This window comes from Anolis carolinensis, chromosome 6 (assembly GCF_035594765.1).
Source record: "Anolis carolinensis isolate JA03-04 chromosome 6, rAnoCar3.1.pri, whole genome shotgun sequence".
Lineage (NCBI taxonomy): Eukaryota > Metazoa > Chordata > Lepidosauria > Squamata > Dactyloidae > Anolis > Anolis carolinensis.
The window spans coordinates 98,788,893-98,814,899 of record NC_085846.1 but is presented as its reverse complement, the minus strand read 5'-3'; the positions used below and the strand labels follow the sequence as shown (position 1 = coordinate 98,814,899).

The window sequence follows — 26,007 nt, the reverse complement described above, 5'->3', positions numbered from 1 at the left end:
TACGCACATCATAGTAAGATCGATATAACAGGCCAAACATTTCCCTCTGGTGAACTTACCTCACTATTAGGGGCTTGCCCTCATTTCCAACATTTCTCATTATTTTGGGGCACACACGAGCTGTGGATGTTTCTTTATTCTGTTATGCATGCAAATAGACATATTTTCTATTATGGGGTGGTATGCTAGTACCCCGGTGGCGCAGTGGATTAAACCGCTAAGCTGCTGAACTTGCTGACAAAAAGATCAGCAGTTCAAAGCCAGGGAGTGGGGTGAGTTCCTGCTGTTAGCCCCAGCTTCTGCTAACCTAGCAGTTCAATGGACTATGGCAAGTTTTTAATGGTCCACTGCTTTACTGATTTTCTTCTTCTCTTTTAAATAGATTTTTAAAGCAGTTGATTTTATAGATTGTTTAACTGCATCTTTAAAATAACTTTAATACATTTTACTGATTTTATTTGTATTTGCTTTAATATTTTGTAAGCTCCCTCGAGTAACAGTGTTGGGGAAAAAGCAGGATCTGAGGATGCCTGCCATAGATGTGGGTGAAATATCAGGAGAGAATGCTTCTGGAACATGGCCATACAGCCTGGAAAACTGACAGCAACCCAAATATTTTTTCTATTGAATTGCACTAGTCCTGCTATGCTATGCCGCTCAGAATTGTTTTACCCAGACCAGTGTTTGGCTCGATGATGTTTTTACTGTGTTATTTTGTGTGTTGTCTATCTGTTATTATGATGTTGTTTTATGAATGTTATGCTTTATTTGAACTGTGTTGGTTGGTCTTGTCCCCATGTGAGCCGCCCCAGGTCCCTTCGGGGAGATGGAGGCGGGATACAAAAATAAAGTTATTATTATTATATTATTATTATTATTAAGTATAACTATAATTTTATAATTCAAAACACATTTGAGTTTGGAAAACTGCTATATTTATTTACATCTTGATTACACTGTTCAGAATAAGTTCAGCAATCAAACCCTTTTTCTTTGATTGATTTAAAAAATGGCATTCCTATGTATGAGGGTTGCTATGTATGGGGATGCTCACATACAGCTTGCTCTTTGTTGTCTGTGCAGGATTTGATGATAAAGATGGACTGAAAGAGCTCTGCATGCATACAGAGGATGCACAGACTGTGCCAGTGACATCAAAGAAGCATATTCCATTACAGAATAAACGCAGCAGATCTCACATCAATGGCTCAACACTGGCTACGTGCATGCTAATTAATTGACTTTACTATATTTACATAAAATAGAGACATTTGTTACAAGCACCTGGTTCCTGATCTGCTTTCAAGGTAGTGTGGTCCTCTTTGGCAAGAGAATCCTCAGCATTAAAGCACTTTTAATACACAGGATGTAAAGATCCAAGCCTCATTGGTTTGAGCTCGGTTTAAATGTTAATGAAACGCTGTTGATGCAGAACCGCTGCCCAGATGGCTTGGGACCGTCACCGAACACATGGCCCAGATGGGCATCACACTGCAAGAGAGGAACAGACTTGAATGTGCTGCGTTTCTTAAATTAAAGCATATCTACATGAATTATACAGATTGATTTCATAGCTGAAGGGGCCAATTAAATTAACAACTGCCATTTAAGGAACACCTTCTGTGTTTAAGTACTTGCTTCCAAAACCCATCCATTCTAACCCCCCATGTTTGTGAGCATGCAAACACTCCAGAGTAAAAAGAACAAGCTTTCCTAGCTAAACCTTTTTCTATGAAGTTTTCTTGTGTCAGGAATTTTTCTCACTGTGGACATCATTTCAGACTGTTCATAAATAGAGGCATGAGGAATGCCCTCACTCTTACCAGCAACCTACTGTTAAATTCCAAGTGTGTAAGCACCCAAGAAGCATGAAGCATCCAATTACAATCCCATCAATATAGTATCATATTTACATGGGGGAAAGTACCGTATATACTCGAGTATAAGCCGACCTGAATATAAGCCGAGGCACCTAATTTTACCACAAAAAAACTGGGAAAATATTGACTCCAGTGTAAGCTGAGATACCAATAAAATTACATTAATTTTATTAATCAGTAGTTTAAATGTTTTTGAATCTTTATATCAAACTGTAATTTAAGATATGACTGTTCAACTCTGATTAAATCATTATTTTCATCTTCCTCAATGTAAATGTGCTTCTGTATCCTTTTAATAATAAATGTAATAATAATAATAATAAATGCAGTAAAATAATAAATGTATTAATAATAAAAATAGAGTAAAATAAATGTAAAAGTAACAACAATAATAGATGTAACAATACTAATAATAATAGAGAAAAATAATAAATATACCATATATACTTGAGTATAAGCCGACCTGAATATAAGCCCACCAGGACCCTCACCTGAGTATAAGCCGAGGAAGTGTTTTTTCAGTCCTAAAAAAGGGCTGAAAAACTAGGCTTATACTCAAGTATATACAGTATGTTGTTTTTGATGTGCTTAAGCCTGCACCACACATTTATTCATACCTAGTAAAGGTAAAGGTTAAGGTTTTCCCCTGACATTAAGTCTAGTTGTGCCTGACTCTGGGGGTTGGTGCTCATCTCCATTCCTAAGCTGAAGAGCTGACGTTGTCCATAGATGCCTCCAAGGTCATGTGGCCGGCATGACTGCATGGAGCACTGTTACCTTCCCGCCGGAGTGGTACCGATTGATCTACTCACATTTGCATGTTTTTGAAATGCTAGGTTGGCAGAAGCTGGGGCTGACAGCGGGAGCTCACCCCACTCCCCGCATTTGAACTGCCAACCTTTTGGTCAGCAAGTTCAGCAGCTCAGCAGTTTAACCTGCTGTGCCACTGGGGGCTCCTAATACAAGGTAAATCTTCCAATGCAAAGAGATTCACTCCCAGGGAAGCATGGAGAAAATAGAAACTATATTGCGTTATTATTCTGATACAGCACACAAACAGCCTATTGGATCTCTGTGTGAACAGATAGATGAATTCACCTATTTGGAAGTCAAAGAAATGGCAATATTGCAAGATAGTAGCAAAATTAGTACAAGACCTACCCTGTTTCCCCGAAAATAAGACATCCCCTGAAAGTAAGACCTAGCAGAGGTTTTGCTGAATTGCTAAATATAAGGCCTCCCCCAAAAGTAAGACCTAGCAAAGTTTTTGTTTGGAAACATGCTTGCCAAACAGAATACCAGAGCACGCAGGATTGGTAAATGTACGTACCAGCTGTACATGGAAATATTGGTAGTAACAAGAAATTCTTGACAGGAGTCACAGTTTGTCTGGTTTGGTTATGCTGGTTTGTGATGACAACTACTGTACAGTATATAATAAATGTTCATATTTTTTTGTTCAACAATAAATGTGAATTCTTCATGGAAAAATAAGACATCCCCTGAAAATAAGACCTAGAACATCTTTGGGAGCAAAAATTAATATAAGACCCTGTCTTATTTTTGGGGAAACACGGTATATTCAAGTACAGTATCTTCTATGCTTCTTTCAAAGCAAATATACCTGTTTGCAAATGACTTCTGTCCGGCTTAATCCTGATGAATTATCAGGCCGTCTCAGGATATTAGTATTGCTTTCGTCTGTTCCATGTGTCCCATAGGCTTCTGAAAAGGAAGGCCAACCTGTGCCAGAATCATACTTTGCTTCTGATCTATCAAGGATAGTAAAGTAGAATATTAATGAAATTTAACATTAATTGTTCATTATGTGGTTTTTTATTAAGATGCATCCCTTTTCTGTGAGCTGGAAGCTTAGGAAGGTGTGATATTTTAATGCAAAAAGGTTACCCCCCTCCCCCCCCCCACTTTATTTATGGCAGAAACAAATATTTGTTTGCATAAATACAATTCTAATCCCTACATGGAAGAAATTTGCACTGAATCAGCACTGTCAACTTCAGCTAATAAACATAAATAAAATAACTATAGCTCAACTGGTTTATAGATTAGCATGCCCATCAAACAGGTACATTACTTGGTTCCTGGAAGAAATCCTAAGCAAAATTATGAATTATGCATTTTAATGTCACCCTATTGCAGTAAATCATTTATTTTCCACATAAAAGTTGGAAATGAGTTTTTCAAAAAATACTTGGAGAGACTAAATTATAGGCAGTCCCTTAGTTACAAACATCTGACTTACAAATGACCCACAGGAGAGAAACCTACCCCTTGGAAGGGAAATTCACTCCTGAAAAAGTTTTCATGTGGAAAAGGTATCTTCGTTGAAGTTTTATCACCAATCCTAGTTTCCACAACAAGCCATTTTTTTTCAAATTCCAATTCTCACAGAGACAGAAAGTGAGGTGAAATATTCTGAACAGGAGTACAGACAGCAAAACAAATTGGGATGGGGGGTAGGATTTAACCCTTTCCTATGCTATCCAAATGAGCTGAACTTGCTGACCAAAAGGTTGGCAGTTCGAATCCGGGGATCAGGGTGAGCTCCAGCTGTTAGCCCCAGATTCTGGCAACCTAGCAGTTCAAAAACATGCAAATGTGAGTAGATCAATAGGTACCACTTCAGTGGGAAGGTAATGGTGCTCCATGCAGTCATGCCAGCCACATGACCTTTGAGGTGTCTAAGGACAATGCTGGCTCTTCGGCTTAGAAATGGAGATGAGCACCACCACCCCAAAGTCAGATATGATTAGACTTAATATCAGGGGAAACCTTTACCTTTTATGCTATACAAAGCTTATGAATATATGTATTTGGTTGGCGTTACACTTTAAAAAGTACCTATTCCTACACGTTCAACTTAAGAACAATAACTTGGGGACTGCTGCTTGTATTGCTCTTGAAATAATATACTTTTTACAAAAGGTATACTGTACTAGGAAAAGTTCATCTGCAACATTTCAGATTCTGTGCTCTTTAGAGACACCTAGTGGAGGGCAAAAAAAGCAGACAACCACAGCTAGGAGCATAGAACAAGGCAATATTGTCCATAGCCTTAGATTGAAAGGGAAAAAAACTCAAACAGAAGCTTACACTATTCAATAATAATGTAAAAACTGCAATTTCTTTTAGTACTCCCCTTTAACACAGATATCAGGAAGTGCAGGATGCATATTCCTGCATGGCAGGGGATTAAACTACATGACTCTTGTGGTCTCTTGCAACTCTTTGCTTCTAAGTGAAGAAACAATTCAATCAAAATTTAAGCACTTAGAGGATCCATTCATTTCAATCACAGACTTAAAAAATGCACAATCAAAATCAACAAAATGAACAATATGCTCTTTTTTCATGTCAGGAATGACTTGAGAAACTGCAAGTCGCTTCTGGTGTGAGAGAATTGGTTGTCTGCAAGGATGTTGCCCAAGGAACGCCTAGATGTTTGATGTTTTGCCATGTGTTGTTGAAGGCTTTCATGGCCCGAATCACTGGGTTGCTGTGAGTTTTCCGGGCTGTGTGGCCATGTTCCAGAAGCATTCTCTCCTGACGTTTCGCCCACATCTATGACAGGCATCCTCAGAGTGTTGTGAGGTTTGTTGGAAACTAGGCAAGTGGGGTTTTTATATCTGTGGAATGTCCAGGGTGGGAGAAAGAACTCTTGTCTGCCTGACGCATGTGTGAATGTTCCAACTGGCCACCTTGATTAGCACTGAATAGCCTTGCAGTTTCAAAGCCTGGCTACTTCCTGCCTGGGGGAATCTTTTGTTGGGAGGTGTTAACTGGCCCTGTGGACAATTTCAACAGAAAGGAGGAAACCATGAAAATGAACAAATTCTGGCTACCAAAAAAACCCTCTAAAATCAGGACAATAAATAAAGAACAACACTCTGAAAACAGGGGGATTCCAGACATGAAACAATCAGGGCCAACAAAATGAATTCAGGAGGTAGTTGGCCAGGTAGAGGGTCAAAGAAAGAGTTAGCCTGAATATACTATGCCATGACTCTATATCAAGCATAGGCAAGCTTGGGGTTTTGGACTTCAACTCCTACAATTCCTAACAGCCTCAGGCCTTTCCTTTTCCCCCTCAGCCGCTTAAGCTCTATATTATTCAAGAATGGGGCAGACATATGGATGGCTCCCCAAGATGTCTTGTTTAGCCCCAAGAGGAGATACCACATCGCAGTTATACATGGATTGAAAATATCTCATGTAAAGCAGCAGTTATGTGGGAACATCACTGTATTAGGGCCAACACAATTATACTTTCTCATCCCATTGACTGATGCTCTTTTTTTGAATGCATGCTTACAATTACCTCATCCATTGTCCCGTCTGCATCAACTCTATGTTTGCTGCCCAAACCATATACCAATTTTCCATCGTATTAAAATAGCTCTCCACCACAACTGTCCTTGTGTGGTTTATTTATAGATACATAGCTTAGATTTTCTTGCTAGAAACATTTTAGGAGCCACCAAAATACTGCTGTTCAACATTCTGTTTGTCCTTTGAAGTAGTTCACCAGAGCATTTATAGATAAATGGACATTCTGCAAACATGTGCATTAGATTAGTCCTGCATTCGCCATACCTACAACATATGTTGTTTGCTTTGATCTCAGTTTTAGCTGTCTTAAATGCAGCTAAGATAATTTTAAGAAGTTTGACCCTTGGTTATAATTTTATGACTGGACTCAAGTTTGATGTTCCATTAAAATACTGTAATTTGCTATCAATAAAAACTGAGGCTGGTGTTCCATGTATTCCTAATCTTCAGTGAGTGTTTAGTAGTAGAAAGCAGCAAGCTACATATTCCAGAAACGTTTTGTTCAGCAGACACACAGACACTTCAATGGGTAGCTCTTGGGTTGGCTTCAGTTCACTGGAAAGCCACTACTCAACTGGATGGGATAAATCATACTGGAAGGGAAAAGAATGAGTCTTCTTTAAAATATTAAAAATTACTTGCAAAAGTCTCCATGTATGTAAAAATTAGCATCTTGCACTAGGGCCAGAAATACAAAAATAGTTTGGAAGAGAGACAACTGGATTTGTGTTTTCTGTGGTACAGAATTCAAAATGCACTAACTGGCATTCAAGACCACCTCCTCTAGTCTAGTGTCCGGTGGGATTATGTGAGCTGTTGCTCAAAACATCTGGAAGATATGAAGCTGGTTTTAAACCATTTTAAGTCCAGTGATTTGAGTGTTTGGACTAGAACTCAAGAAATCCAGAATTGGACTCTGCTCAGTCATAGAAACCCACTGGGTGCACTGGTTTAGGTACCTTGGACCTAATGCAATATTGCTAAGAAATTTTATTTATTTATTTATCATATTTATATCCCACTTTTCTCAACCCCCGGGAGAACTCAAGGCGGCTTACAAATGGCACTACCTAGTGCCTACAACGTAAAACATAAAAAGTTACAGTAAGCTTAAAATAAGCATACATAAAAACATATTTAAAAACAATCCAATGTTAAGACACATTGACAGAATCACTGTAAATCACTTGAAGCCACATTAAAACAATAAATTATAAACCCTCTATCTCCCTGTGGCAAACAGCAGCTGAGTGTGTTGGGGAGGAGAGAGATTGGTGACATCATGAAGGGCAAAGAATCAACCTCGCTGTGTGTGTGTGTGGGGGGGGGTCAGAAATATTAAAAATTAACTAGGTATTTTTAATTACAAAAATGTGAGTCAAGCAATGAAAGGGTTAAATGGATGCAATAACTCAGCAAAAGATGCAGTTCAATATAAGCAGGTGTGCCTATAACTTATTAGGCCTCAGTGTGAGAAGGTTTGGTGTGAGAAGCTCCAGTGTGTGAAGGCTGCTATGTAAGTTCGTTGTGAGAGATGGCTCTGTGAGAGCGAAGCTGTTCATCTGCATGAGGAAGAAGCCCAGCATGGAAGCAAAGAAGGAAGTATAAAGAACTTTATTTGTGTTATGCAAACCTTGTTTTTGTAAATAGTGCAACCATATTATTTTTCTACAAAGAAAAGCCTCCAAAGGAAGAGATAGCATTGTTCTGCGTGTTTTGTTCTTTTTATCACTATTGGCTACTGGCCCTGGGTCACTCTGCTGCTAACAGTTTACTCTGCTACACATTTATGGGGAGGGTCTTTTGTTAATAACCCCACTTTTGAAAAAATAATTGAAGTTCCAAGTTTTAGCCCTCCCAATAAAATGCTTTTTCCAATCTCATCAGGTGACCTGAGCTCATTTGCTTAACCTACTTTACAGGGTTATTATTGGGATAAATTGGTGTTGATGGGGAGCCATGAACTGCTTAGCCTTAGTGCCTCAGAAAGAAAGATGTATCTAAATGTGATAAACATGTTTCCTACCTGAACAGTGGGGCACTGCAGCATACACAGTGGTACATCCCCGGCTCCGCGTTAGTCAGATGGATTCCACTAAAAGGCTTGAAACATGTATATTAATAATATTAATATCCTAGAGAGGTGCTGAGTCTTTTGTTTGCCATTTATCTTGTCTCTCACCCTCCTTTCCACACTCTTGCAATGGTGCTATTATAGCCTCTTACTTTGCAGGGGAAGTGTTTTGGGGGTGTCGTTAACTTGAAATGCATAATACATCATTTACTTCAAAATGTTCTAAGTAAGTCTATCTGCATTTTTACCCATTTACTCATGGATATGTGGCCCAAAGTACTACTTGGATGGTACTGTTTATTGAATTCTAACCTCACTTATCATCTGGTCAAACTAGTCTTTTCAAAAACAGCTACAAGAAAGAGTTGACTAAGGCAAGACGCTGGAGTATGGTTTGACGCCCACCCATCCATGGCTTCCTCACTTTATTCTCTTTGTGACAAAACCACATATATATATACACAAATCTATCAGGGATACATAAAGACTGCCCATAATAAACATCTCATAGTCACTAAGGTATTGGCAGTTTCACTGTATGTGCCTTTTTATGTTACATAATTGGATTTTATTTATTTACAGTATTCATACCCTGCCCTTCTTATCCCAAAAGGGACTCAGAATGGCTTACAGAGCACACATACAGCAAACATTCAATGCCGATTATATAATTAACAAGGGCAGACAACACAAACAGAGATAAAGTAAGTTTTCCCATCTTGCTTCCAGCATCTTAGAGGCTGTGCCTGACTCTGGCCACGGGGGGGGGGGTGCTATCGCTCCATCTTCCATGCCAAGGAGTTTTCCCTCCAATTAATGTCCTTAAGGGCGCTTTTATTACCTCCCCACTAAAATCAGTACCTATTTATCTACTCGTGTTTCTGCTTTCGACATGCTAGGTGGGCAGGTGAGCTGGGGCCAATGGTGGGTGATCACCCTGACCTGGGCTCGAATTGCTGACTTTTCAATCAGCAGGATTTTTCTGCAGAACAGCGGTTTAGCCTGCTGTGCTAAGCCCGGCTGATAATTCCACTCCTCATGGCTGCAACCTACAGAATAGTGAGATATTTATTTGTTTATTTATTTACAGTATTTATATTCTGCCTTCTCACCCCGAAGGGGACTCAGGGTGGATCACATTGCACATATAAAGCAAACATTCAATGCCATAACATAAAACAGAGACAGATGCAGGCACAGGCTGGCCTTGAACTCATGACCTCTTGGTCAGTGATTTGTTGCAGCTGGCTTCTAACCAGCCTGCGCCACAGCCAGGCCTACATGTACTTTGGTGAGACATTGTTCTCTCTGAGAATTCTAAACAACCCCCAAACTACATATCCTAAGAGTCTGTAGGATGCTGCCATGACCATCACAGTGGAATCATAGTCTGCTATCCTGTGAGTGGCTTGTGCAGGTGTTAATGTACCTATGTATGTTTTACTCTGACCATTGTAGTGGTTGACATTCCCTTCCTCCTGCCACAATGACCAAAGCCCACCTAATGAGACTTACTATTGGGCCACAGTAGCCCCACTGCAGCCATTTCAGGGCCAGTGGAGAAGGGCAAGAGGAGTTGGTAGGGAATCAGGGAAATATTGGGCTATCCTCCCAAAGCCAGAAACAAAATGATTACATCATCCACCGAAACCTCCAGAGACCCTAGCAGTCATATATTTTATAGTTTAGACATATGGCATCCTTAGTGGATGACATCTATGAAAACATAAGTCAAAGACTTCCCCAATTCATCACAGAATGGCTGAGGATGAGCAGAAGCAATTCAGTGGTAACCCAAGGCAGCATAGTTCTGCCTATGGAAATTCTACTCTACCCTGTTACACAGGCATTTTGTTATAATGGTATAGCATGAATTATTCCAACATGTCTATATAGAAAAATATGTTTCTATGTGTATATAAATACAGTAGAGTCTCACTTATTCAACATTAGCTTATCCAACGTTCTGGATTATCCAACGCAGTCTGCCTTTTAGAAGTCAATATTTTCAATACATTGTGATGTTTTGGTGCTAAATTCGCAATTAATACATAGCATTACTGCGTATTGAACTACTTTTTCTGTCAAATTTGTTGTAAAACATGATGTTTTGGTGCTTAATTTGTAAAATCATAATCTAATTTGATGTTTAATAGAATTTCCTTAATTCTTCCTTATTATCCAACATATTCGCTTATCCAACGTTCTGCTGACCCATTTATGTTGATAAGTGAGACTCTACTGTACATAGAAACATATTCATCCCCTATCTTTGGAAATTAAAACATGTTTTCGCTTACCAGTTCGGTTCCTTTTTCCCTGGTGACATAAAATTGCTCCGGAGTCAATTTCTTTTGCCAATCAGCATTACTTCTTGACTCGTCATATCTTGTCAGAGAAGCTTGATCCTTACCTGGAAAGGCAGGAGAGCAAAGAACCATTTCTGAATGTGATGAAATCCAACCAAGTCACCATATGTAGAACAGGTGTCTACATACAGCAAACTGCAGAAGAAGGAAAACAATAATTGCACCCAGAGCAAAGGGAGGGCAGGGGAGGGAGACCTCCGATCACAGCTGACAGGGCGCAGAAAGATGATAAGTTTGTAACAGATGTTAATAGAGGGGTTTCATTCTATAGCAGGGGAATTTCACTAGGAAATAGTCAAAGGCTGGTTTCCATGTAGGGGATATTTAATGGAGCCCTGGGGGTAATAAAGAAGTATTCAGTGCAGTTACAGAACAAAAGCCATTCTGTAATTAAAATGATTTCAAACAGATATCCTGGCATATGAACATGTCTTTCCTTTCCCAGTGGCCCCATTCATCTTTCAACACAAGACAGCACTTTACCTCTTCTCCAAGCAACAAATTACCTGTAATTAATTTTACCATCACCATCCAATAATGAAGGCATAACTAAGTTACTTTACAGTTGTAATATGACCAAGGCAAACTTCACTCCTTCTGCACCTGTAATGTACTTTTTAGTTGATTTTCAGTTACAGAATGTGGGTAAATGATGACAAAGAAACATAAAGTTCTAGTGCTGATTTGTGGTTTGACTCATGACCTGCTACAGGTACTAATTAAACTGGAAAGGAAGAAAATATGCCTTGTAGCATTTGCATTTTTAAGTAACTGGAAAATATAGATTTTAGTTCCTTTTTAAAAAAAAATGGGGAACTATAGTTTTAATAAACTGAAAAAATAATGGCAATTCCTAACATGGGTGGCAGAATTGTAATGGTATGTAATTGGCTTTAGAAATAACTTTCTAAGATCTGCTACACTCCACCCCCAACACTTTTGCAAGCTTGATGTGCATAATGAGTTGGACTGGTTTAAACATAACAAGACCAGTAGCCTATCTGGTTGATTATTTCACATTCCTGGCTTTCTAAAACTGATGCCCTTCAGATACATTGTTTACATAGGTATTAGCCACCTTGAGTCCCCATGGAGAGAAAGGTGGGATATAAAGAAAATAACAACAACAACAACAACAACAACAATAATATACAATAAGCCCACTGGGATTTAGTTGTAGGACATCCTGTGAATACAAGTCTGTGGATGCTCAAGCCCTATGACATACAATGATGTACTAAAATCCGGAGAGTGGGGCGAGCTCCTGTCTGCCAGCTCTAGCTTCCCATGCGAGGACATGAGACACAGGATGGAAAAACATCAAAATATCCAGCCATCCCCTGGGCAACGTCCTTGCAGACAGCCAATTCTCTCACACCAGAAGCGACTTGCAGTTTCTCAAGTTGTTCCTCTCTCTCACAGACACACACACACATATATATATTGGGGGGGGGTATATGAAGGGCCAGCTGTATATAAAATGACCTGTAATACCTCTTCAATTACTGAGGGCAATTGAAGAATTCAAACACCTGGAAAATGTCTAAACGGTTTGCCCATGAGCAAAATAATATCAGATTGCAGTCTTAAACATACTCACTTTGGCTGACAGTCTGGGCAAGTTCCACAATTCCTAGCCAAAATTTGCCCATGCCTGGTCTACACTGACCATATAATGCAGTTTCAAACTTCCACTGTAGATGGGTCAAAGAACCTTCATCTACAGCGTTATCTCCCTTTAAAATATGCCTGGTTTTAATTACGTCTACTATCAAGTATTATTTGCTATTCACGCATACACAAGGTGTCCAGAGAATCTTATAATTTTGTCTTATGGGGGTAATTCCATGGGATTTATAGCTCTGATCGCTCCAACATTTCTTCCTGTATTTGTGATGCGGAAGGTTTTCATGGTGGAATCACTGGGTTGCTGTGAGTTTTCTGGGCTGTATGGCCATGTTCCAGAAGCATTCATTCCTGACATTTCACCTGCATCTATGGCAGGCATCCTCGGGGGTTGTGAGGTATGTTGGAAACTAGGCTGGTAGGGTTTACATATCTGTGAGATGTCCAGGGTGGGAGAAAGAACTCTTGTCTGTTTGAGGCAGGTGTAAATTTTTCAATTGGTCACCTTGTTAGCCTTTCAGCTTCAAGGCCTGGCTGCTTCCTGCCTGGAGGAATCCTTTGTTGGGAGGTGTTAGCTGGCCCTGATTGATTCATGTCTGGGATTCCTCTGTTTTCTGAGTGGTCTTCTTTATTTACTCTCCCAATTTTAGAAATCTTTAAAATACTGGTTGCTAGATATTGTTCATTTTCATGGTTTCCTCCTCTCTGTTGAAATTGTCCACATGCTTGTGGATCTCAATGGCTTCTCCCAATAAAGGATTTCCCCCAGGCAGGAATCAGCCAGCCCTTGAATCTGCAAGGCCCTTAAATGCTAATCAAGGTGGCCAATGGCAACATCCACACTTGCCTCAAACAGGAATTCTGGAATTCCTCTGTTTTCTGAGTGGTCTTCTTTATTTACTCTCCCAATTTTAGAAATCTTTAAAATACTGGTTTTTAGATATTGTTCATTTTCATGGTTTCCTCCTCTGTTGAAATTGTCCACATGCTTGTGGATCTCAATGGCTTCTCCCAATAAAGGATTTCCCCCAGGCAGGAATCAGCCAGGCCTTGAATCTGCAAGGCCCTTAAATGTTAATCAAGGTGGCCAATGGCAACATCCACACTTGCCTCAAACAGGCAAGAGTTCTTTCTCCCACCCTGGAACTTCCACAGATCTATAAACCCCACTTGCCTGGTTTCCAACAGACCTCACAACCTCTGAGCATGCCTGCCACAGATGCAGGCGAAACGTCAGGAAAGAATGCTTCTGGAACATGGCCATACAGCCTGGAAAATTCACAGCAATCCATGCTTCCTGTATTGATTTCGTCTTCATGACTACGCCCACCAGCAGGCATTTCACTCCCCGCCTTTCCCTCTTGCTCGCTATGAGCCGGCCCCGTTCAGCCCCAGAGGCGCTACCGGTGTCGCCAGCTTTGGTCCCTCGGAAGGCAGGCCCGGCGCCCCCGAGGAGAGGCCCCGGCTGCGGAAGAGCGAAAGGCGGGCCTCGGAATCGCCCTGTGAGCCCCGGGAGCCTCCGGAGGAGCCGCGCAGCCATGGCCGCTCCACGAACAACAGGAGAAGCAGCAGAGACGCCTCTTTCTCCCCCAGGAATCAAAGGCCGCAGCAGCCAAACTCCGCCCTCCGCTTCCTCCTCCCTCCCAGGCCGGCTTATCTCTTTTATAAGCTCACCCTCTCAGAGTGTGCAGAAGAGCAAGCCTCAGGCGTGGCTACAACGCAGCCTGAGCCCTGCCACATGCACAGTGGAGGACCTTCTTACAGCCACACCACAGGCAGCTTCTAGTCAAAAGATATTTAGTATCATGCCAAGTTTGTAACTCTGTGATTTTTTATACATTATAACTTGTTGGAAATAGCAACCTCCCAAGCCTCTCACTATTTATTTGTTGATGTATATATCTCTGTACCTCTTTGGTGTGGGAGGGTATAACAAATTGATGAGCGGAGCGGGGAGCGGAGGCTACTCCTTCAGGCAGGGGGGAATCTTTTTTATAATATCCCACCTCTGCACCAGCATAAAGGAAATGAGCTGAGACCAAAGGAGCTGACACCAAATATATCGTACACCTCTCCACTCTACTCACGCTCTCACACGCAAACACACATATGTGAGAGGCGAGGATATACCGTTTGATTTTAGATTTTCTTTTAAAGTAGTAGCTGCCACCAACCTAAAATGTCTTTAGGATTTTTGTTGTTAAATGTGTCTGAGGCAAATTTCTCCCATTCCCTGCCCACACTGTTTCTACCCCTGACTCCCAAACTGATGTTCACTATAAGGCTTTTCTGTGGTATTTTATTGTTGTGTTGCAGGAACTTTTATTAAGGCTTCTTGATGAAAAATATACACTGTGGAGGCTCTTGAAAGTTGAAAATAGAATAAACATTTATTTTCTTAAAAACAGGCAAATAATTACTTCAGAAAGGTTCATAAGCGTAATTGGTTACAGATGTTCTTCAGCTTAACTTAGTTGTATGTTTCAGGTTACCTCGCTTAGTTTCAAACAGTTCCAACCAACCAATCTATCTATTGGTCACAAAAACCCTCGCTCTATTTGCTGAGAATAGTCACGAGTTCCCCTGGGTTGTTAATTAACTCTAACTTAAAGTTCTATTAACCAGCCCAGTAGTGAGAGTCAATCCCTTGAGTTATCTTCCCCTCAAGAGATCCAAACTGCCTGACCTAGCCTGTCAGTTTCCACAGCTTTCAGTTCTCTCACACACACTCCCAACTCCAAAACCGAACTGCTTTCTCCAAATCCTAAAACAGAACTCCCTTCTTCAAACCCCAAAACAGAACTGCCTGGAGCTCTATTTTTTCTCTGCACTCTAAGACTTGGCTCCTCCCATCTGCTCTGGTTGGCCAATCCTAGGAGTCTCTCTCTAAGCTCCTCCCTCTTTCTAACCACACTCAAGATGGCGGCCTGGCATTCCTCTACAAAATGGAAGCCTGCCTCACTCACTGTTACCAAGGCTTCATTCCCGGCCTAATAGGTAAGGTTCACTACAGAGGGACTATAGACATGTGATTGCACTGAGCATGCTTAGACTCAGGACTCCCTTTTGTAGTCACCTTTGCATCAGACCTCAGTGGAGGTGGATGCATGTATGTTGCTGTTTAGACCAATACAATGTTCCCTCACTACTTCACGGTTCACTTTTCGCGGATTCGCAATTTCGCGTTTTTTCAATAAACTCTAAAAGACTATTACAAATCATAAAAATTACAATTTACAGCCTAAGAAAGGGAGGAAGGAGAAGCCAAAGGGAGAGAAAAGGAACCCAAGTGGCAAAGGGAAGAGAAGGAAGCAATTTATTACACACGATTGGTTGATAAAGACTTACAATACTGTATAACTACTAAAATAATGTATAAATATTAAAATAAATATAGTGTCCCTACTTCATGGATTTTCACTTATTGTGGTGGTCCTGGAACCTAACCCCAGTGATAAGTGAAGGAACGCTGTATAGAAGTATGCTTATGGACTTCTGTGAGTACAAGCATACTTAAAGACTATCGACTATTGATTAAGAATGATACTCTGTGTACTCAACACAGAGAAGCTACACCCTACCTGTAACTGAATTTCAATAATAGATATGCCTGTATGGTGAAACAATACAAGATGTTTATGAGTAAACAAAATATGTTTTATTTCAAATACTTTCTTTTTTATCTCTGAGTGCATACTTTAAACTAAAAGGTTTTTAAAGGGAGTGTATATGTTTTGGGCAATTACAATTGTAATTACAATTACAACTGCAATTTCAACTTTAAAGAAACAACCATCCTCTGCTAGCCAAATATATATTTTTTGTAGTGGCATGTCTTTGTCCTTGGCAGTTCAAAGACATGGTTTTTCAATCTAACAGCTGAGTTACCTGTGTGCCATTACATGAATGCATGTGACTATCATGTGGTCAAAGAGTTGACTTCTAACAGGTCATGTTTTTCTTGACTAGTGGTTTTCAAAAGGTGGTCTCCACATATTCATGGAAATTCACATTTGCTAAACAGATATAACATCATTTTTCCTTTTCAAACAAGGTTATGATTGCCATTTATTTCTAACAGGATATGTGCGCAGAGGATGGGTGCAGTTATTTTGCAACATAACTGTATTCGCAGTTCGCTTCTGACACAATAAATACACATGCAGAGAGATTAAATGGGAGGCTGGTTAGAAAGGCTTGCCACAGTTTGTGGTCGATGCCCCAATCTGTGACAATCTGTGGCGACACCCACATTGCCCCCCTCTCATTTATTTATTACTAGCTTGGGTACCCGGCGATGCCCAGGTTATTTGAAAAATGCCTAATTTGGTTTTGGATGTTAGGTAATATCACTTAGGTAATTTGTTTAGCTATATATTATGAAAAAAGTCAGTCTTTGCTTTTGTTTTTTATGAATGCTCATATTAGAGAATGCATAAGGATGTGGGTGAACTACAATTCACAAAATTGTAGGTCAATCTTCCCCAAACCCCGCCAATATTCACAGTTGGCCATGTTGGGTCTGTGTGCCAAGTTTGGTCCAGATCCGTCATTGGCTGGAAAAAGGGTGAACTACAACTCCCATATGCCAAGGTCAATAACCCCCAAATCTCGCCCATATGCAAAGTTGGCCATGTTGGGTCTGTGTGTCAAGTTCGGTCCAGATCTGACATTGGCTGGGTTCATAACTCCCATATACCAAGTAAAATCAAATAGAGCTACAACTCCCACGTGAATGTGTCAGTCTCCAAACCCCTCCAATGTGTTCTGTTGGACCTGGGGATACAGTGTGCCAAGTTTAGTCCAGATCTGCCATAGGTGGGATTCAGAATGCTCTCCGGATGCAGGGTAAACTACAACTCCCCCATGAGTAGGTTAGTCCTCCCTCCAAAGCCCGACATTATGTTCATTTGGTCACCAGGGTTCTGTGTGCCAAGTTTGGTTCAGATCTGTGATTGGTGGGGTTCAGAATGCTCTCTGGATGCAGAGTAAAATATATCTCCCACCTGGGTGGGTCAGCCCCCCCACCCAAAAAAAAGCCCCTCCAGGATGTTCTGTTGGGTATGGGGGGTCTGTGTGCCAAGTTTGGTCCAGTTCCATCATTCATGGGAATCGCAGTGGCCAGTAGAAGTGGGAGTTCAGATTCTTCCTCAACTTTGTAAGTCCTGTGTTTAGTCAAAGGCTTCCTTAAAAAGATAGGTTTTAAGGCTTCTCCCAAACTCCAACAGAGAGGGCACTGCTCTAATTTCCCCTTGGAGGGCATTTCAAAGGAAGGAGTGCCACTCCCGAAAAGGATTTTTTTTTTCCGTGTCAGGAGCAACTTGAGTCGCTTCTGGAGTGAGAGAATTGGCCGTCTGCAAGGATGTTGCCCAGGGGACGTCCGGATTTTTTTTGATATTTTTACCATCCTTGTGGGAGGCTTCTCTCATGTCCTTGCATGGAGCTGGAGCTGATAGAGGGAGCTCATCCACACTCTTCCCGGGTGGGATTCAAACCTGGCAGCTTTCAGGTCAGCAACCCAACCTTCAAGTCACTTAGTCCACTACACCATCTGGGGGCTCCTCCCAAAAAGGATGTCTTTCTGGAAATCTTTAACCTGAGCGAATCATGGAAATTAGTCAGCAATGGTCATTATAATGGACCCTCCCTTCCCATACAAGGTTGTTGTCAGTCACCCATTGTAGTAACTCATGGATCCCCTCCATACTAGGGCATGAATTACCAAAAGAAGTAACTCATGCTATCACCTCCATGGACCTCTCTCTCATATAATGGTGCCATTAGGTGATGGCATCAACTGAAGTAACCCATGGTGTTATCTCAGTGGATCCCCTTTCATATAATGGCATCATTAGAAGTGGTATCACTCTGTGATGTAACAAATGCTGTCATTCCTATGGGCCCCCATTCCTTTACAATATCACTAGGGTTGGTGTCACCTAGTGAGGTAACTCACGGTGCCACCCTCATGGATCCCTTCCATGTAATGGTGTCACTAGATTTTGTGTTACCCAGTATAGTCATTCATAGTGTCACCCCTGAGAACATCTTCCTGGAAAATACTCTTGTCAGTAGAAGTGGTGTCACTAGAATTAATCCTACCGCCTTCATGGTGTCACACCCACAAGTCCCATTCCTATAATGGCATCGCTAGATTTGGTGTCACCCCTTGAGGTAATTAATGTTATTACCACCATGAACCCCTTTCCCATTAAATGGTGCCACTATGGTTGGTATTTTATGGGATTTGAGCCTCCAATGGGGCTTGATATCCACTGGGGGAGGGAGTCCTTCCAGGCCTGGGCAAACTTTGGCCCTCCAGGTGTTTTGGACTTCAACTCCCACAATTCCTAACAGCCGTTAGGAATTGTGGGAGTTGACGTCCAAAACACCTGGAGGGCTAAAGTTTGCCCAGGCCTGGCTATAATATGAACTGCACCTACAGAGCTATTCAGAGATATAGGATCTCAGTTTATCTTTGGCATTGCATCAGCTGTCACATCCCACAGACATATAAACTAGACCATCTATTTTGGAGAAGCTAAACATCACCAGGATACACTGTCTCTGCGGCCTATATTTCAGACGCTGACTTCGTAATCAGGTGCATCAATTGGATGGCCGATTCATCATAGCAAATAGAATAATCCTGGGCTTCTGTAACTGTAGCAGCCAACCTTACCTAAATATATAGCATCAATTTTGTCAACAGCATGTCATAGTCAGTGAACACTGGTAAGTGTAATTGAAATCAATGTTAATACTTCCTTTTTTAAAAAAAATGAGGTTAACAATAGTATTTTATATGGGAAGTGAATTATGAACATAACCATCGTGCTAGCCAAACCTATGTCTTCTCATGGAACAATTTAGCCCAACATTTTAATATATATAAAAAATTGCAATTGCATCATTCCCACTTGACATAAATCACTAGAGCACTAAGCATAGGTGCTAAGTTCAGTGGAAGCTGAAGGCACTCAGGAGATCAAATTATTAGACCCATCAATTGCTGTCTAATCTTGAGTCAAAGTTCATGAAAACTATGCAGTGAAAGAGGCCCAGCACTAAGTTTAATTAATGATTAAGTCTGATCGCTTCAGCACTCAGAGGGAGCATGCTGTTAATTATGGGTGTAATGATTTTATAGGATGTCGCAGGGGGTGGAGTGATTCTGCACTCTGCTTGCAACCGTTCCTGGAGAGACACTGATTGAACAAAACATGAAACAGAACAAGAATATAATTGCGCGAGCTGGCAGGTATGAAACCAGCCAGCAGCAGGAATAATGTTATTTTAGTGCATGTTTAAGGAAATTAAATATGTATTGACTCTGACGTGGCTTATGTTACACATTAATGGTATTGTAAGTTAGGGTTGGCTTCTTATTATTGTAATAATGGTATTCTATACCAGAGCTCCTTTGTTTGTAATATATTTTTAAAACAATATCAAAATTGCTAAGCCTTTGTAGGTCTGCACAAAAATGCCAACCTGAAGACTTTTTCCTAAATGCTTAACATGATTCTTAACTGATACAACCAAATTCAGAAAAGTACAGTTTGTACATAATCTCACTAAATATTGGGGATGAGGAGCAAGGAGACAGAAAGAGAATAGTTGTTGCATCTTCTAGGATCCGTACTTCTGGGCAGCAGTAGCAGCAGCAGGAAAAACAGCATGTGTGTGGGTAGGTGTCTGAAAGAGTAGGTGGTAAACGGCAAGTCTCTTCTCCATGCAGCGAGACGTATCGTTTTCCTGTTTTAACTGTTTCTTGGCACAACCTAGTTGACAGGTTTCCAGGGCAAACTGGTCATCACACACATTTATGTCAGCAGATGCTGAGGCATATCATTCTGCCAAAGTGGGTAATTCATGAGGAAGCAGACGCCACTCTCTACAAAGTGCTTTCAGCAGCAAAGTTTCTGAAGTATACTCAACTTTGTATCTTTCTGATTTCCATGTAATTAATATTTTCTTCTTCCTAGTAGCACCAGTCTCTGATATATTCAGACAGATGCCTTGAGTAGGATTGAAATGATAGGCCATTGAGTTTTCTACATGCTGAGGTCCTCTCAGCCACTCTTCCAGCAGAAATGAGGATGGATTTTGGCATACAGAAGTGAGTAAATGAAAACGAACAAGCCCCACAGCTTAGGAGTATTCAGGATGGGGAGCAATGATTTCTCTGGAAATTTTCAGTGTACAAATTACTTTAGAACCCTTAACTAATCTGTAGTTCTTTTTGTGTATTTGCACTAGCTTTCAGACTGGATAGCATATTACTTTGAGTGTAACAGAAATAAATCTTTAAATACAGTTGAAGCATGAGCAAAGTTTGTGATTGGCACATGCAAATTGTCTTCCTGCCAGGAGGTGGGAGTCCAATAGGAGTGAGTGGCAGCAGCAAAAAAAGGCCAGGAACAGGATTAGAACATGGCAGGAAGCAGGTGTTTCATATGAACTGATCCAGAAACATAGAGAACTAACTCAGGCCTGCAGCCATTTGGCTTTACAAAAATCATGTTACTCAGACATTTCCTCCTCTGTGCTGAGCCATTCCATCCAACAACAGAGGTACAGAATAAGGTAAACTCTCTCTGAAAGTGTTTATTTGTCGGTACCAGCCACAGTCTTAAAAGCCAATGTAATCACAAAGTGTATAAACAATGTAAGCCACTTTGAGTCTCCTTCCTGGTTAAATCTCAGAGGTTGTTAAAAGGTGTTTGACCATTTTTTTTCCTGTAGGTAGGGAATACAGGAAGACCTGTACCTTCCACATTTCTTCCTTGATAGTTTGTTGTTGTTTTCCTTCAAGTCATATCGACTTTTGACTGTGATGAAGTCAACCAATCACATTTTCTGTGGCCGGGTATGGTACCTACCCAAGATCATCCAGTGGGTTTCCATGGCCATGAGGAGATTCAAACCTTGGTCTTCAGTTCAATGCTCGAACCATTACACCATACTGTCTCATTGCCCCTCACCCCCAGGTAATTTACCTATTTTACACATTTGAAAGTTTTCAGCCTCCCTTGGAGCAGAAACCTGAATACCTTAGTATATAATTTCAATTTTAATTCATCAACCATGGAAAATACAAAACCTAAGCTGTATAGCAAGGATAAAGCACTCGCAAGCCTCTATATATTTTGGATTTCAAACCCCAGAGGTCCTAGCCAAGTATAGCCAGTAGTTGTGGGAGTTGTAATCCTAGACATTTGAAAGGCCAAAAGGTCCTCCACACCAGCTGAACAAGCAGTTACTTGGAAACTTACATAAGGAAACCTTTCTCAAATTTAAGCCACACAAAGTACTATCAAACTACTAAGCCATTTATCAATTTCTCAGGTAAATAATATTGGTTTCATTCCAGTGTCTTAGTCTGTGATGTGTGTTCTATGAGTACACTATGGAAAAGAAATATGAAAACTCTGCCTTCTGGAAAGCAGTGTAACTAATTTATTAAATTGTAAATATTATCTCTATAAAGCAAACTTGTGCTTAAAGAAATAAATATTGCACTGCTCATTCTGTATTTAATAAAGAGTGCCAATTTCTTTATCAGTTCTCCATTTCGCATGGTACTCATTGGCATGTCCATTGTTGCAGTTGCTAATGTAAAGGTGTGCAGCTGTGATTGTCCAGATATTTTTGGACTGCAGCTTCTACTGTTCCTTACCTCTGGATATATTAGTTATATAATGTAAGCAAAAAAAGACAAGAGCAAAAAAACCTTTATGGAGGGCTATAATTGGATTGCTGGTACAGTCTCAATTTTCCAATGGCTGGCTAATCATTATAGCAGCCAATAGGTATACAGTGTTCCCTCACTTATCGCGGGGGTTACGTTACAGGACCACATGCAATAAGTGAAAATCCGTGAAGCAGGGACACTATATTTATTCTATGTGTGGAGGAGAGCAAACCACAGACCACTTACTACAATGCAGTCTGTACTTTATTTTAGCAATTACAATATACAGTACACCGGCAGAGAAGAATAATGGAAACCCTTTTTTATTTCCAACCCTTCCCTACCCTTATTTCTCTCTTCCAAATCCCTTTGCACACCACAAAAACCTGTGAAACAGCAAAAATACCGCAATAAATGTGTACATTAATATTAATTGAAAATCCGTGAAACAGCGAGGGAGCGAAAAATGAACCGCAAAGTAGCAAGGGAACACTGTATCCCCAAACCTGAGAACTAAACCAAAAGTAAAAGAGGTCCATGTGAGATCAGTTTTGCATCAGTACTACATAGATTCCCCATATTTTATTCAGTCTTACATTGAGCCTTCTCCTATGGCAGATGAGAAACAACTATTATTGAAAGACCAAACCAAACAAAAAGCCAGCACCTTCAGAGGACTGGAAACACTGCCAAGCTATTTTGGACACATCCTTGTTTTCCACCAGATTTCAGAGAGACAAATCTTGGAATACAATGGCAAAGAATCATTTGTCCCCAGCAGCTTCCCTGTAGGTTGTTTGAATGGATTTATCGCCCTGAACTGGGCTCAGGCCATCTGTTACATCCTCTAATTACAAATGTGGAAAGAAGTAATTCACAACTGCATCATAAAAAATGTGAAATATAAATGATTTAAGGGCAAGGGTATGTCATGTTTCATGCACCAATCAGGACTAAATGGGCTCCTCTTCTCGACAGACCAATTTCCTTGCTAAACGTATCCAGTTTCTTGTAACAAGGGAATCAGCCCAGAATCCTTCCCTCAGCAATGTATTATGCTTAGCAGCATTTGCAATAAATGGTGAATGAGCAATAATAAAGTTTTGCCTTCTAATTCTCCTTCTTCATTACACTATTTCATGTTCTTTCAATTACATTTTTCCTTTTCTTTTTGTGTGTGTTTTATCCAGAGCATGGTGTTGGAAAAGGGTGGTGCAAAATAAAAGGGAGCAGTTATGGTTTAAACCAACAATTATATTTTCAGAGCCCCATTTTCAAATTAATTTGAAAATATTTAAATATGTTGCTTTATTTCAGTAATGATTTCAGATTCCCATTTGTAGGAAATCCCAGTCAGTCATGGCCATATGATCAATAACCACATTTATGGTCTCGAGGAAGCTTCTATGAGCCATTCCTTAGGGCTCAAATTGCTTAAGCTCTTCCTCTTAGGTTTATATTTTTCAGAGTCAGTTTTTACCTGCCAAATTTCCCTCCACCCAGAGTCTCCAAAGATTTAGATGCCTTTCAGATGATGAATAAGGTCTTTTTATTCCAATTAGTTTGAGTAGCTAGAAATATAATAAGATAGAACAAGATAAGCAGTGTAATTGTGTGGGGGAATTTGATTAACGTAATGTTCCATAGATCTTGGAATTCAAGCCCCTGATGCTTGGAGTCGGATAAGGCCCTACAAAGAATAAGGAAAGAGCTTGCTGGAATTAGTATCCCAGGCAGATGGAGTAACATACACTAGTTATTCTATTGATTGATTGATTGATTGATTGATTGATTGCATTTATATTCTGCCTTTCTCACCCCAAAGGGGACTCAGGGGCAGACCACAAAACACATATACGGCAAACATTAAATGATGTTATACAGACAAGACAGACAACATATAGAGGTATTTATAAGCATTTCCCTTCTCCGGCGTTCTGGAGGTTGTGCTCGATTCCAGCCACAGGGAGGTGCTGTCACTCCATCCTCCATGTCAAAGCGCCTATGATCACAGACTTCCTCCTTGCTTTGATCACCGAGAATTTCTGATATTTCCTTTTTTATGGTGTCATAAAATACCTCCCCGCTTAAGCGGTACCTAATTTATCTACTCATAGCGGTTTTCAAATTGCTTAGCTGGGCAGTGAGCTGGGCTGAAGGTCGGACACTCACCCCAACCGAGGCTTTGAACTGCCAACCTTTCAATGGATTAGCTTCATAGCAGCTGGTGGTTATTTGATTTCTAGGCAATACTGGAGTACAGATCAGGAAAATGCCAGAATATTCAATGGCCCTTTGGTACAGCATTGCCAAATTTGCAAACACCATTGAAAGATGTTCAATGTATTGTTGAAGGCTTTCATGGCTGGAATCACTGGGTTACTGTGAATTTTTCGGGCTGTATGGCCATGTTCCAGCAGCATTCTCTCCTAATGTTTTGCCTGCATCTGTGGTTGGCATCTTCAGAGCTTCTGTTGGCAATGAGGCAAGTGGAATTTATATATACCTGTTGAATGTCCAGGATGGGAGAAATAACCCATGTCTGTTTAAAGCAAATGTGAATGTTGCCGTGGGCAAGCTTGAATTAGCATTTGAGTAGCCATGAAGTTTGCAAAGTCAATCAGTGAAGGTATCTGCATAGAGGTAGTAACCTGGCCTTTGTTACCTGAAGGCATCCTCTGTTTGGGAGGTGTTAACTAGCCCTTGATTGCCTATTGTCTGCAGTTCTTATTATAATAATGCTGCTGGAACATGGCCATACAGTCTGAAAAACTTACAGCAACCCAAATACCACTGAATTTGTGTGGTCTATGTGATAGAAATGGGGGAGATCCAATTTCCTTTGGAAAAGAGTAATATAAACAACTCCTGCCTTGTTTTGAAGCCAAATCATGCCTCTGTAAGATTTCCATGTGTGCGGTTCTGCTTGAAGGTAAGATGAGCATTTCGTGTACACCTTGTTTTCAAAGCAAAACAAAAAGGGTTTGTTTTTTTTTGCTGCTACTTATACCACCAGCTGTAGTCACAGTATCTGCAATGTGATTGTGGAGAGATTATGACAAAGAGCAAACCTTCATAGGTACATTCTGAAGGTGTAGTTCCCAGACCTTGGATCATCTTGGTTCCCTTCTCTGGACATGTTCAAGTTTGTCAATATCCTTTTTGAATTGTGGTGCCTTAAATTGGAGACACTATTACAGATGAGCTTTGACAAAACCTGAAGAGAATGGCACTACTACTTCCCTTGATGTGGACATAATAGTCCTGTTGATGCAGCCCAGAATTACATTGACAGCATAACATTATCTGAATAGATCTTCACGTTTTGTCTGGTAATCAAACCTAGGTGTCTTGTGATGAATTACCTTTTTTGGCAGAATCAATTTTATACACAGCAAAAGAGGAAAAAGAACTTTAGAATTTGTTGTCCCTACCTAGCTTATAATTAGTACTGTTGTACTAGCAGCTCTAACTAAATATTGGGTAGTATATGCACATTTTTCCTGTGTGCAGTACTGAGATCCAATTCTGGCAGTATTGCAGGTTCTTGCATGTATCTCATTTCCATTCCATAGGACCAAGATGATAGAATGGGGGCCATTTTTATTTTAGTTATATGCTTGACACATTGACATTTAGAGCAAGATAGGGTCATTTTATTTATATGAGAAAGAACATGATGGTGGGAAGCTTGTCTTTGTCTATTTTACTTTTCTGTATTCTGCCACTACATATCATATCCCTGTCCATAATAGTTCTCTTCAAGGATGGGAAATGTACTAGGGAAAAGTATCTCAACCATTGAGCACAACTGAACTGAACAAAGGAGAGATGATGGCTTCACTGTCTCCCCTCATGGACAGAGCTTAGGAAAGATATGCTGGCCTTCTTGGCTGGGGGATTCTGGGAACTGCAGTAAAAAAAAATCCAAGATCTCATGTGTGCTGTATTTCATGAACTTGCCTTTTATATGAAAACAAGGGCACCTTTCATACGAAAACAAGGTCATAA

General features: G+C 40.5%; 1 protein-coding gene across 1 annotated transcript; it reads right to left on the bottom strand.

Annotated features, from left to right (window-relative positions):
* Positions 1-918: 918 nt before the first annotated feature.
* msrb2 (methionine sulfoxide reductase B2) lies at positions 919-13,952 on the bottom strand. The gene is made up of 5 exons (XM_003222066.4): positions 13,704-13,952; positions 10,605-10,717; positions 8,257-8,333; positions 3,505-3,652; positions 919-1,491 (listed from the first exon to the last, which is right to left on the bottom strand). Exons 1-5 carry the CDS (start codon positions 13,837-13,839, stop codon positions 1,384-1,386), a joined length of 582 nt encoding a protein of 193 aa, XP_003222114.1. The 5' UTR covers positions 13,840-13,952; the 3' UTR covers positions 919-1,383.
* Positions 13,953-26,007: the final 12,055 nt, after the last annotated feature.